Genomic DNA, 14,393 nt, shown 5'->3' on the forward strand with positions numbered 1-14,393 from the left:
TTTTGTTCAAACTAATTTAAATACAGTTCTTTATAACATTTTCTTTTGACTTTGTTGATTACTTGCATCATTTTTTCATTTTTGTTCTCACAACATTTATAAGAAAGGTATGTTCATTAATTTAACCAATCAAATGTTCTGTTATGTAAAAGCTGTACCACATAAGGAATGTTGTTATATTCATTGTCTTACATTGACAAATAACAGAAGGCATCCAAATTGCTTTATAAAGAATGACTACAGTAGCCCACAGAAAACAAATGAAACAAAATATTTAGAGCTGTATATTAATCATATTGATTCTTGTTGATTTATATATGAATTTCTAATAGTGGATTTACAAGTAGTAACAAATCTTCAATTTATTTTTACTGTTTAAATAGTTGGTATGTCTTGTTTTTGCTTTATAAAATTCAAAAGACATGTTTTTATACTGAAATTCGAGAATTATTCCGTTTGAATGGAATGAGTCACATCCTAAACCAATTTGACTCCTTATGAATCACTATTTTTGGATGTTAAGTTTTCATGTTTGGGTCAGTCTGTGAATTCATGCCCCAACAAATATGAGTATTTTCAGAAAGATTAGTATTCATAGTTTTTTACGGTTCTATGAACCTTGGTTCTGTTCTCGAAAATCTTAAACTCACTTTTGGTTGTGAATTTGCTATATTCAATATAGCATCCCAAACTCACGACAAATTTTACCATAAAGATTTTCTGGGAAATGGTGTCTGACTTCTTGGAACAAATCAGTGAAGTTCAGATATATCCTGTACAATCAAATTCTACAGATTATTTTTACATGAAAAAAATTGAAGACACATTTGGTAATACTATTAGAAAAAAATATTTTTAATTTTGAAGAGAGGTGTGTAAATTTCTATATTGTATTATACTCTAGAAAAAAAAAGATTGAATTTTGGTAGATTTTAATCTGTATGTATATAGATAATCAAATAAATTATATTTCAATTCTAATATTTTATTTCATTTATTTGAACAAGAAATCCTGCAAAGTTTTGCAATTTAGTGTATTAAAAAAGGAAAGGTAAGAATATGTTTCATCTTGTGTTGATCTTATCAAAGTCAAATAATTATCAGATGACATGCATAGGAATTGAAATAGCTTGGCTCCTAATCTCTCATCTTATCAAAATCTCATAAGCAACAAAACAGCAGAATATATAAATTAAAATTAACTCTTGTCTCAAACATCTCTTTTATGGGTTTTTTCTTAGACACTAGTTCTTGGTAATGAACATTCACAGATACGTTTACTTATCATTGGCCCAAGACTAACTTATAAACTTAGGTCGATTTGACTCGAGCCGACTTGTCATAATACCGATTTGTCGTTCGACTTTGAGTCTGGACAATCGACACGACATGGGCATATAACTACAACATATTGTTATTGTTTGGAAATTTTTGTTGCCTATTTTTACAAGTAAACTAATGCATCCTTGAACATTGTGCATTTCTGAGAAATGTAAATTCTACTTTCAATTTCCGAATATGGTTAGATCACCAGTTATTTGTTTATTAGCAACCAAGAATAACATAACCAGATAGATCAAGATTGAAAGATGGCAGATAGTTTTGTTGACGCATCTTACGGTAAACTATATTTACGTTTAATTTTAAGTTTGTGATTATCATGAAATTTTAAGAATATTGTAAAAGAGATATTTAGCACACTTGTGTTAAGTTTAAAATGTTTGTAGTTTGATTGCCAGACTTGAATAATTTACATACTATTATATAATTTATATGAGATGTCATTTATGTCATAAACAGCAGTATGTCATATGGGCATTTTGACATGGACTTCCTAGCCCTGAAGTAAAACTATTGACCTTGTCTTGCTTGTGACATAATGTCATTTATGAAGGGGCCTGTCTTTAGCCCTCTGCAGTATTCCTGGAAGTGTCTCAGACATGAAATGAGGACATTTTGACACAGATTCAGATTATCGAAAAGGCCACAACTTCCTGGTATACTCTTTAGATGAGCAGAAGCCATACACCAGCTAATCAGTGTATGATTTTAGCCCTAAATATAGTGTAGAAATGGAAATCTTGCTTAAAATAAACAATATGACTCGTCTAACTTTTAAGGGGATAACGAATGAATAATCATCAAATATTCCAAATTTTAGTTTCATTTTTGTTCTTTTTTAGCGTTTGATGAAAAGACTAAACAAGGATTCGTGAGAGTGATCATGAAAGTAAACGGATTGCAAGTAGAGAAAGAATCTTGGCGTTCATCTAAGAAAGTGCCCAAGAACGCCAACATTCCTGAACCTGGTTTTACTGAAAGGTAAGTAGGTGTCAGAATTAATAAAAAAAAAAAAACAGATATTCTACATCTTTACTTTCACTTCTGACAGCAAAACTGAAAATTTGTTTTTCATTTTTGAGAACTTGAGGAAAGCTCAACTTTTCTCATGCTGGTGTTACTGAATATTTTATTCATTTTAACTAAATTTTGGATTTGTTTTTCATGTCTTCAGAACTGTTTTGGTAAAAGTTGAGGGAAAGAAGGATTCAAAAGTTAAAAATGTACAACTGAGAATCAATAGACTACCCTATGATATTGATGATAGTAGCTGTTACATTGAGGTACTGGTTTAGATATGGGGGAGTATTCTTCTTATCTGTATGGCTTCTAATTGCATTATACCATTTTTCTGTCAGACTATCTAAGGGCATTTGTGACATGTAGTCACTAGTTTTAGTAGAATTGTATGGTTCACAGACTTCTGACTGAAAATTAGAATAGTGTAAATCAATGCTATCAATGTCTGTGATACACAGAAAAAGTTTTGAAAACCTCTTTACAATCCCTTTACTGCATAGCCCATTCAGTTTTGAATGGTATAGGCTATGAATTGTGGACATTAAAAAATAAAAACTTCAACCAATTATACTAAACACAACAAAAGCATTCAAAATAAACCTTATTATTTATATCCTTAAATTCACTATATACAATAGAAACTAACAATAAATATAATATAAAAGCTGTAGTAAATTATTTGAAGTAAATTTGATCAAAGAGAATATTGCTAGTGGGAACTTGGCTGTGTTCCAAGTGAACACAAAAGGGAACATGGCTTGAAATGAACTTTGCCTTGAGGAAAAAATGAATATATTAAAAACAGGGAACATTATCTCTTGCAATCATTGTCTTGACTTAAGTGAACATTTTCATGAGGAATCCATTAATGTGAACACACGACTGATGAAACATGCCTATCATGTGCAATATGAACACAATCACTTTTATACAACTACTTACAAGAAAATGTTATAGTAATGACAAAAACTCTATTACATCAAGTCCCTCATCAAACTTGGCACAGATGTTTTGAAAAAAGATAAAATATTGAAAAAAGGAATTGTTATTGACTTCCAAAAAAAGATCAAATTTCATGAAAACTGGAGAAAAAAGAAATATTAATTATTATGCTTGTTATTCAATGATAATTTCGCATATCTAGAGGATTTTCAAAAATATTAAAAAGTCAAATATAATATTTTTGAGAAAAAAATTGTTTGGTTAATGTTAGAAATGTGCTCAGTGCTCATTATGATTCATTTTACTCCAAAATATAGTAAACAGTTCTTATCTATATATTTATATATTTGCAAAGATATACAAGCCAACTACATTTGGTGCACACTGACTTAGTGATATTGATATTATACAAATATATATATACGCTTTTTTACATTATTTGTTTTATTACTACATTTTTTTGGCTTAAATGATAATTACATTTTTAGCGATGATTAATAAATACATTTTTTTAGTTTATGTTCAGATGAATAATAGATATATTTTTCTATTATTTTAGCCAGAAGAAAATCGTGTTGTGGTCTTTCTAAAGAAGGCCGACAGTGGACAATCATGGAGATCCTATATTGAAGGAGATGGAATAGAAACAGATTCTTAAATTTCATCTTGGAAGACATCTTTATTTACCCATCTTCTTAAAAAACAAGTCTTTAAGCTCTCTTGGTCATTTATCAGACATGAAAAAGGGGGAAAAGAAGTTCTTTAGTTAGAAAATTTATATGAAAATCTCAACATATGATCACAAGCAATCTTAAGGTGTCCTATGACATAGAAAGATATTCACAGGGTAATAATGTCCAGAATACTGTTGACTAGCAACAATCTTTTTTTGAACAATTTAAAATAAATTTTAATGGTAATTTAAGAAGATATATCACTACATTCCTAAGTATAAGTATGTTGTTATTCTATTTATTTGAGAAGATGGGTAAGAAAAAGATTGTGTAAAAAGAGGTGGAGAAATTTTTATGATTTATTATTATTAGTAGTATTGAAGTGTAATTTTACAATTTCTTTTTCACTCTTTTATATTTACCATTCTGATATACTTTGTTGTTGTTGCCTAATATTAGTTTTTGTTTTGTGAAATATTTTCGGAAATAATTTTGTATTTTTGTTATTCTCTTTTTTCTTTCCTTAAAATACCAATCTAAGCTAAAATAGAATCTCTTATTTATATCTTTAATATCTTATCACAAAAATCCTATGACAGAAATTTATCAAATTTTTTTTTATTAAAAAAGAAAGTTATTTATTTGTGAAATCAGACTGCTGATCTTAATCACATCAAATTCACAAATATTCAATCTATCTGAAATATATTTAGATCAATTAAAGACATTTGATTATTAATTTTTTTTTTTAAGAAGATTCAAAAAGATTGAGAAGGGAATTTTTTGATTAAATCATAATATTTGGGATTTTTGTACTAAGGTACCTTCCTCCTTCTAACTTATAATTTGATCTATTAACTATATAGTCTTTATACATTATACCTCTGTTTCTTTTTAGTATAAGCAATAAATATTTAATTAGAAAAATATTGTTATTGAATTAAGTATCCTTATATAGAGTTATATCCCTTTACCGTTATATATGGAGTTATTTCCCTTTACCGCGCTCTTAATTACATTGTGAACCAGTATAGGGTTAAAAAAAATACAGCTTTACATATTTCTTTTCGTTTAGGTTAACCGAAGTAAATGAACGAAACGCAACATCTAAAGCTATATTTAGTAATGGCGTCAAACCAGAAAGCGTCTACATCTAACTAGTTGAGAAAGTTAATATCGGAAATATAAAGCTAAGCAGTTAGTAGGACCGTGAATAATACAAATGAAGCCACTCGAACCATGAAATTGCTTACTAAGCACTGCTTCCCTTTAAAATAGAAAAGTGCTGTTGGCATGAACCGGTTTTTGAAATAAGGAATAATGCATGAAATAAGTAGATAAGTAAGAAATTCAAGCTATAAAAATATACACCTTTCTTTTACTCCATAGAAAATCTGAACACGTACGCACTTGGTTCAATCGTCAGACTATTCTATTGTCAAAATCACACTGGCAATACTTAACATTCGGCATCTATTGTAGCAGAACTTTCACGGTAGACAGCATGAGTTCTTAAAACACATAAACATATCATCAAACTATTTTGATTGGTTAATCCAAAAAATAAAAGGGAAATCCATCGAGAGCGTGCAAGTTAATGTGAACACACAAATAAAATAACACAAAAGATCTTGCCATAAATTGTAGAATTTCTAAAACAGTAAATTTTGGAATTTGTACAATTACACTGACACTTTTCCAATTACACTTCAAGGCATCATTATTACTGGGAAGCGCGATTTCCACATCACAGAATTCCACAAGTGAACAATTTGGCACATCATCCCACATTACTGAATAATATGAGCTTAATGAATAATGATGCCTCGAATGGATCAGATATCCATTTTATAACGTTTCTGACAAAAGTCTGCATATAAAGTCTTCAATCTCGCTGTATTGTTTTTAGCGGAAGGATGTAGACCTCTCTCCCACCCCACCCCTAATTCAGGATTTTCTCAGCGTCTCTATATACTGACTACAGTTTATGTTTCGGCTTCAGGCTGTAACTTTCTCTGTGTAAGTTTTACATGTTGCTCCACTCCAAATCTACATTTACATTTCCCAACTGTGGTGAGAGTAGATCCAGTTTTATCAACTTTACTGAATCCTTTATCCTGAGTGAAAACTTCCCTAACTGTGGCAGTCAGATGGTTAATGACAGAGTTATCTTTCTTACTTCTTATATTCACGTGAATTTTCCCGTCAAATCTAGATTCCGTTTTGAAAGCAGCTGTAAAGTTGTCTTCCTTGATAACGAGGTCAGCCTGGGTCACAAATCCCGGGGGTACAGTAATCTGATTATCAACTGTCCATGTCAGCTCCTCCTCAAATGTTTCCTCTGCTCCCTTTTCCATGGACATTTCCCCGTGGAATCCAGCATTGGCCTCAATAATAGGGTTTGGTGGGGTTAATTTTATATCAACGTTGACACCAATTGTATACGACTTCATTAAAGACACGCTACATGTCGAGTTGGTACGACGCTCAGTTTTCAAAGCATACACTTGTTTACTGTCAGTAGCGTTGGTAAAATGTGCCGTGAAAATTACGTGCGATTTTGGTGTCGCCAACCTCGTGGAATCAAAATATTCTGATGGATTGTGTACGACGTGCATGTGGTCCCAATTGATGTCTTGACTTTTGATGACATCGAATTCTTTTTTCTGGGATTTATCGAAGGGAAAGTCAGCGACAAATTCCCGTACCAGTTCCTCAAGATCTACTAATTCTCGGGACATCTTGAACAGCCTGTGGCGATATATAGGGAATCTGAAAAATAATAAATAAGTCTCACTATCTGATCTAGATTTTTGTTTCATTCTTGTGCAGATTACTCTACTTCTATAATCTGAAGAAATTGTAACTGAAGATTCGGCCAATCAAATGATTTGTTCCATATTGAATCTTTGAGTTTCAACTGAGGCTTCAAGATTAATCACTGTTGTGTAAAATCGCCAGTCAGCTTTTAAGTATAGGCCTACATGCAACTGGATAAAAAAATTAGTTCAGAACTAAAAGCTAACCGCGAGAACCCTTTTTTAAAAGTTGGGATTGATTTTATATTTTGAAATTATGGAAGAGAAAAAGTTAAGAAACAGAACCTTTTTTGTGTGTGTGATGGGGATTGTTAAAATGGCTCATAGGGAATGAACGGGCTGGCAACTATGAAATACCAATTTAAAAGTTAATATTTCGGAAGTGAAACAAATTAATTGTTACTTTTCGTTACCCTGTGAGTAAAATGTTATTAGCGCCTCCAAAATATCACGTTTCTATGCCTTTTAGTACGTAGGTAGTCAAATTAATTTCAGGGTAAGCGTTTAAAGAATATTGCACAATATAACTCGTTATATGACAATCGAGTCTATCAACTACTGTATGAGTTATCCCCTCTTTAGTCTCCAGAAATTAAAATTAAAAATTTGATAAAAACATCAATTACTTTAAAAATAGACCTATTCAGACTCTGAAACTTTCCAGAACTGTGTACTTTATGCCAATCTCTAAGAAAAAATCAAAAGTCTCGATAATTTCAGTCATGTTTTTACAAAAACTGATATGATGTGCCGCCTAATTTTCGTCCTATTTCGAACGCAAATGAAAAATGACGCTAAATGAAATCCTCAGTAGCATAACTTGACTTGTGAACAAATTTGTAGGCTTAGAAGCTTAGAACATAATTTTGGGTGAATTTGACAACATTTGATCCTATTTCTAAATAAGAAAGGGAATCCGTTGTATTGTTCTACCTTCCAGAGACCACTAATCATGTAAAATGTTGATCAGAGATTGAATTTCTAGTCGAGTTCTGAAAATCGAATTTTATATTCTCAATACTTGACAGTTTTAGACTATAACTATACATTTTAACTATAAATGGAATAGCGAGATATTGGCCATCTGTCGTTAATTTAATATTCATATAGCCTATACTGATATTGATTTCCCGGTGTTTTAACAATAAAAATCAATCTATTAACTAAATAATTACTAGAAAATACATAATTTACACGCTCATTGTCATATTATTGAATAGTTAGGATACGAAATGAAATGAAAAAGAGGTCGCCTCGAGCGTTTATCATTGTTTGAACCGTTAAGGCATGTTTTAATTGAAAAAATATTGATACATAACGTATGCAAGCTCGTGCAAACAATAAGTTATATTTCTAATTGTGAGATTTATATAATAAATACAAAATAATAGTTATGTGAACTTTCTGAAAGCATTATGATAAATGAAATAATGACTTTTAGAATTGTATCAAAACTAGTCTATGCGTGTAAATTATAATACGGCCTTCTATCCATATCTTCTCTATGTGCTGTAAGGGAAAGGGAAATCAGCGAACCAAAGTTATTTCAAATGCAAAGAGCGTAAAACTGTTTTATATTTATAAAAATTGCTGCTAAAACAAGTTGTATTATATGAATGAATGTATAATAGACCTAACTCCCGGGGGCAGTCATCTGTTGTTAGAGATTGCTATCATTATGTTCATATATTAGATAGTAATTGATAAGTATATCGCCATTCAACCATTCTACTATAATAGTTAACACGTTTTACTCTTTCATTTATTTACTAGTTATAAATTTCAATTCTATTTGCTTTTGATTATATATTTAATTAACAAATTAAGTTTACTGTTAGAATAAGTGTACCGTAGAAAATAAAGGTTCTCTATTAAATGTAACAGAAGTTAGACAAAAGGAATGATTTCTCAAATCTAGCGTGATGTGCCGTGGTGCAACTTATATCAAGCTTATCCGGAATTCCTTTAATATGAAAATGAGCATATCCTCTGTTAGGATAAATTTCTTTAATATATAAATAATTTCTGTGAAAAAGGTGAAATTGTTATATATTTCATGTTTCATGTTGCTCATAACTTAAGTTAAAAGTCGTTATCATTTTTGTTAAAAGTGTACTTCTACATACATATCTTTGTTCTTTGTAAGTGAATTGACGTGTACAGACTTGTGAAGGTAAAAAATCTTTCCACAATTTGATAAACATTACATAGTTTATTCACAATATTCGACTTTGTTCATAGCAACATATGATGTATGTCCAATATATTGTGATTTACATGTATAAGCATGTTGACTGTGCAGCACACCAACTATATATCATTTGTCATCCACCTATGACCTAACTAGATTTTCTTCATCAAATATATTTATTAGCTTTGTAATTGATTTTATACGACAAAGAAATTACTTCTGAATATTCTTAATATATCTTCGGAGGTATAAAGTCCTTAAAATTCAGAGAAACAGTCTGTGCAGTTTTACACAAACTTATGATCAAAATGGCGCAAATCTATTAAGTCGTTTTTGGCGGATTGTGGGAAAAGGTGCCGAGGACGCGCTCGTGACCTAAATTTCGTGCATTTCTGGGCGTTTACATGTCTATGCAGGTTGATCGAATGTGATGAAAAACTTCCTTGAGGTTACATGATTCAAATCAATTTCTTAACAATATCTTAAATTTTATCAAAATCGATCAAAATATCCTAAAATTTCTGGAATTTCGGTGCTAAAATTCCTTGTTTCGAATCGTATCTCGTGATTGAAGGCTACATTGTAACAATAACCGCTATTTTACCACGTCACTATCTAGGGATGAATACTATAGAGAAGTAGGGGGATGGGAGACGATGAGCTAGTTAGGTGGGGGTTTGAGTTTTACTAGGCTTCCCTTACTTTTAGATCTAAACCGATTCCCTTCAAATCTTACGACTAGATTGATATAACGATTATTTGATTAGGAAATGATGAAAGTATAACAAGAAATATCCTACTTGATTTCAAGCTGAATAATGGCGGATGTAATTAAGAGAAGGCCAATTATATTTAGTAAAAGGTCACGCATCAATTTCTATTTATTTCCTATTTAAAATGAAATTTTATCACATTATGAACCATATGTAAAAATAATGATAACTGTTCAACGAGTCCACGGCACATTATGAAATTTAAGGTCCCAGATTTCTTAGAATTTACCTAGGGTTGGGTCACATTAGACAGAAAAAATTTGGTATCTTAAAACCTACTCAGTTCAAACTCACTTTATTAGTTTCAAATCTCCCATTTTTGATCATTCTAACTAAATAAAAAAATTGAGAGTTGAGGAATGATCAGAAAATAATAAAAATAGAGAAATATCTTACCGGAGTTGGGAGAGTAATTTCCACAGAGCCTAGAGAACTAATAATAATAATAATGAGCTCAATTCTAATGATCCGATTGGCTCTTCTTTTACCACGTCATGACTAATTTTATTCATTATCATATTCAAGTAAAAACAAGTTTGTGAAATATATTGAATTATTACATTATTTAAAGTCACTAAGTTATAATATAACGGTTGCTCAGCTGTGAATCTATAATATAACAGGTACGTTCTCTTGATAACGCTGCCTGTATGAGCATGTGAAACGTTGAGTTAATAGATGTCAGAAATAGTATATCCATATAAATTATGTTGTGCTTCTTTAAGTTTTGAAAATGAAACAACTTACAGAAAGTTTACAGTTAACGGGCCTATGTTCAAATTAATCTTCATGTAGTACAGAAATAATAGTTTTCATCGGCTCATCCATGGGCAGAACAGTAGGAAGTGAAACTCCATGTTTTTAATTTAATTCCGTTTCAAAAGTTACAAATGTTCTAGTTATTAGATAAATCCTTGTAACAGATCTCTCAAATTGAAAATTCTACATAAATGGGGTGTACATAAAGCTATGGTGCCCAACTAGATGGAACAAAAATAGATTCTCTGTGGTCAGAATGCGATAAGGGGATCTGTCTGTTCGTAGATAAGAATACCAGAGGAAGGGGCCGGGATAACTAGATAAGATTTATTATGAACTCAGGAAAGATCTGTTATGTCTGGATGTCCCAGAATTTGTCTTACAGTTTAGAAGTACTTCGAATGTCCATTTTAACATACTAGCCTTAACATTAGTGAACAGTGCTTTAACTGTGGGCCAGTATCTTCTGTTAAATAGTAATCTCGTTACACTGCAATTTGAACATTTTGCTAGGATAACCGCATTGGATTACCCCTTTTCGACTATAAGAACTTGCCTCGGTTTTTGTTTTTGAAGAAAGACATTCGAATAAAAGGAGAAAGTCAATATGTAATATGTTCAGAGAAGCAGAATCAATCCAAATTAAGCAAACGACTTTTATAAAAGAAAATCAGTTAATATTGATTTAACAATTATCTCATTATGATTATGATAATCTCATAAAGAAATACAGGTAGTTCAATTTACACCTTGCCTTGGGTTAAGACTTATACTGGATTAAATCTGGTTTATTTTGAAGAGATCATATTGAATTAAATTAGCAAAGGATCATCGTTTAATGTTACATGGATTCATCGTTGGAATTATTAGAAAACTTTGCGTTTCATTGACGAAGAAAGATCTTAAAATACATGTATATCAATTGTTTGAATGTCTAGATGTATAAGACATTTTGATATTACTATTCCATCTTAATGTAGACCTATTTTAGTTCCCCCCTTAAAATACACACAAAAAATATTCAATTTGATATAGCGTCAACTTTTTGATATTGACAAAAAAAACTTGAATAACCTACCTGTAACGTTGTAATGTCCTAATATTACTTGTGATCAAACACCTTGATCGTAATATACAATATACTGTCCGATATTATATATATTGATCTACCCAATATCACATCAAACTGATTTCCATATATCTGTAAATTGTGACACTCCTATAAGAAAGAGATGTCCCCTATCTGTCAATTTCTTACAGTATATATTACTAATGATTATATAACACAATACAATATAATTATCACCAAAAACACTCTTCCCTGTTCAAACACGGTGGGTGAAATAACCCTACAGCCGCTTCTGAGAGTCGGGATTTAAACCCCTTTCACGTATCGTTACTAATTCGTACTTTCGAAATGTGTAATCGTCAAATTTCCCCTTTAACGCTGGGTAGGAACATTTCCTTTTTGTGGCAGTTAGATAGATCAGTCGGTAGAGTTTTTGTAATTCTGATTCCACGGCCGTGTTAACAAGATTCGGCTACTTTCACCTACTGCATCTTTTTTGGTGTCTTTCCATCCACTCTTTAAATAGTCTGTTGTCTCTATTCGATACTTACTTAGATTACAATACATCATATTATTCAATTGATTCATTGGTTCAAACTTTCCTCACTTACCCACCTCAAAATATCACACAAAATATCGAGAACGACTAGCAAGAAGATAGCGAAACTATAGCAATGAGCAACCATTATCTCAAATGTAGGAGTGTAACTATTATTTTGTTTATGTGTGTAAAGTAGGTGGTGGTGCGGCGGAGTGTTATATAAAGTGTTATTTTATTCCATTCCTAATCCAGTATGGGATGTGTTGGACTCGACCGAATCACAAAATTGTCCAGGGGCGATACAGGTTATGCTTTCACTATCTAAATTAATACAAAATTTGAAAGAAGGGGCAGAGTGAGGGGTGAGAAAGCCGAGCCAGAATGTAATTTACCCAATCCTTTGTATGAGTTTCATGTATACATAACGTGGGTTTGCACAATTCGGAGTCGCCTGTGGTCCCTGAACTTTTATTGATACTAAACCAGATAATCGTAAGTACCTTCAAAGCCAAGCGATAGTTCTGAGTACAGTGCATAGGGAAAATCAAACCAACCGACTGGAATTAAAGGGTCACATCATCAATATTATTGTTTACCGTTTTAGCGAGATGTGTATCATTTTCAATATACAACTAATTACATTCATTACATTGTGTAACATATCAATATATAGTGATAAACCATTGTCTTATGGTCATTGATAGGTCCATACATTAATGGTCTTGCGGGCCCCTAATCACGGGATGGGACAGCTATTTCTCAATGAGTTACAACGCTTGATCGCTTATTCACAGTTACGGAGTTCCACGCAAGGAAAAGTCTATATGGTATATAAAAGTCTATGATGGGATTCAAATTGGTTTCCCAAGGCCGAAATGGAGACACATGAGGCAAATGCCTCACATATGAAACCTTAGGAGAGTGTCTTTTATTTTGAATTATGTCTTTTAAATTCTCCTAGACCTCATTTTGCCCTATGGCTGCGTTTCTCTCCTGAGCTCGTAAGGAACAGCGTGTAGTCGTTTAGATTAAAAAATGGCCAATAGGTGTATAACAGTCCCTGGCTAGCCATGTAGTAATCAGTGGCCCCCTCGCAGCCCCGAAGGCAAGTTTTTCGGGCAAAATCATCATAACTAGGTTAGAAATTCGGGAAATCTCAGATATTTCGCCCCCTCTCGGACGTAAACCTGGCTACGACACTGGTAGTAATAATTATAATATTATCAACCGATGACAGTTAAATGATGACCTATGCTCTATCACCGTCAAATTGACACATTACTTGTCACTTTTACCATATTTCATATTTGATACATCTCAATCAAGCTACATCCTATTTCAGTAGGGTCCCAATCACTGGTCCTGTGTCCACTATCATCGATACGTTGAAATCAACATCACATCTGCTTTAAGTTTAAAATTACCGATTTGTTGCGAAACCCTGGTGGTTCCGTGGTCGTGAGTTAGAAATGTCCGAGTTTAAAGAGATTGTATACAGAGGTTTTCTTAAGTTTGTATGTGTATAGGGGACACTGATTGCATCATATTTCACCATTCCAATTTTCAATCAGAGGTGCAATCTAAGCGTTTAATGACGTCACTAATGCAAAGGTCCTTATATTAATTTGCGATAGTGACGTCATAAAACGCTTAGGTTTTGTGGAATTGCAGGAACCACAGTCCGATTGAAAATTGGAATGGTGAAAAAAAATACACATAAAATGTTTTGAAAACCAATTTACAATCACTCATATAATATCAATATAGGACAAGATGATACCGTAGGATTTTCTATCCAGTGGTGCGTCTGTATGGTGAAATTGGGTCAGTCCTTGGTTGTGTGCAATACGTAGGCTCTGTACTATAAAGATTCCTCGGCATCAGATGCGGAGTAGGGCGTAAAACTCCATTTCATTCATTTTGTGGATTGATTGTTTGCACAGTTTAATTTCAGGACCATTTCTATAGCAGAAGTAGGAATTCTTTTAGTAAGACAGTTCAAGACCTGTGTTGATAAACAATTTAGGTCGGCAATTCAGAGCATTATTCACATCATTGTACCGTTGCTAAAGGAACATGGACCATCATCTGAAAGTATATATTAAATCTATAGTGGCTATATAGTCAGACAAGGGAGGCATTTCTAACCACCCTCTAAAACAGATATTAAACAATAAAGGTATTCATACATCTAAATTTTCAGATACAGCTACATTGAATTAAAAAAGAAAGCTCTTCTTTAACAGACAACGCCGTTAAGTGCA

General features: G+C 32.2%; 2 protein-coding genes across 2 annotated transcripts; one reads left to right on the forward strand and one right to left on the reverse strand.

Moving 5' to 3' along the window:
- Positions 1-1,385: 1,385 nt before the first annotated feature.
- Positions 1,386-5,557, forward strand: LOTGIDRAFT_228141 (hypothetical protein). Its single transcript, XM_009045949.1, has 4 exons — positions 1,386-1,620; positions 2,184-2,322; positions 2,516-2,624; positions 3,863-5,557. Exons 1-4 carry the CDS (start codon positions 1,590-1,592, stop codon positions 3,959-3,961), a joined length of 378 nt encoding a protein of 125 aa, XP_009044197.1. The 5' UTR covers positions 1,386-1,589; the 3' UTR covers positions 3,962-5,557.
- Positions 5,558-5,962: 405 nt separating this feature from the next.
- Positions 5,963-6,595, reverse strand: LOTGIDRAFT_103152 (hypothetical protein; the record flags this gene model as incomplete). Its single annotated transcript, XM_009045950.1, has 1 exon — positions 5,963-6,595. The coding sequence occupies one exon, from the start codon at positions 6,593-6,595 to the stop codon at positions 5,963-5,965; it is 633 nt and encodes a 210-aa protein (XP_009044198.1).
- Between the last annotated feature and the right edge of the window lie 7,798 nt (positions 6,596-14,393).

Source organism: Lottia gigantea, assembly GCF_000327385.1.
Source record: "Lottia gigantea unplaced genomic scaffold LOTGIsca_1, whole genome shotgun sequence".
In the NCBI taxonomy this organism is placed as follows: Eukaryota; Metazoa; Mollusca; class Gastropoda; family Lottiidae; genus Lottia; species Lottia gigantea.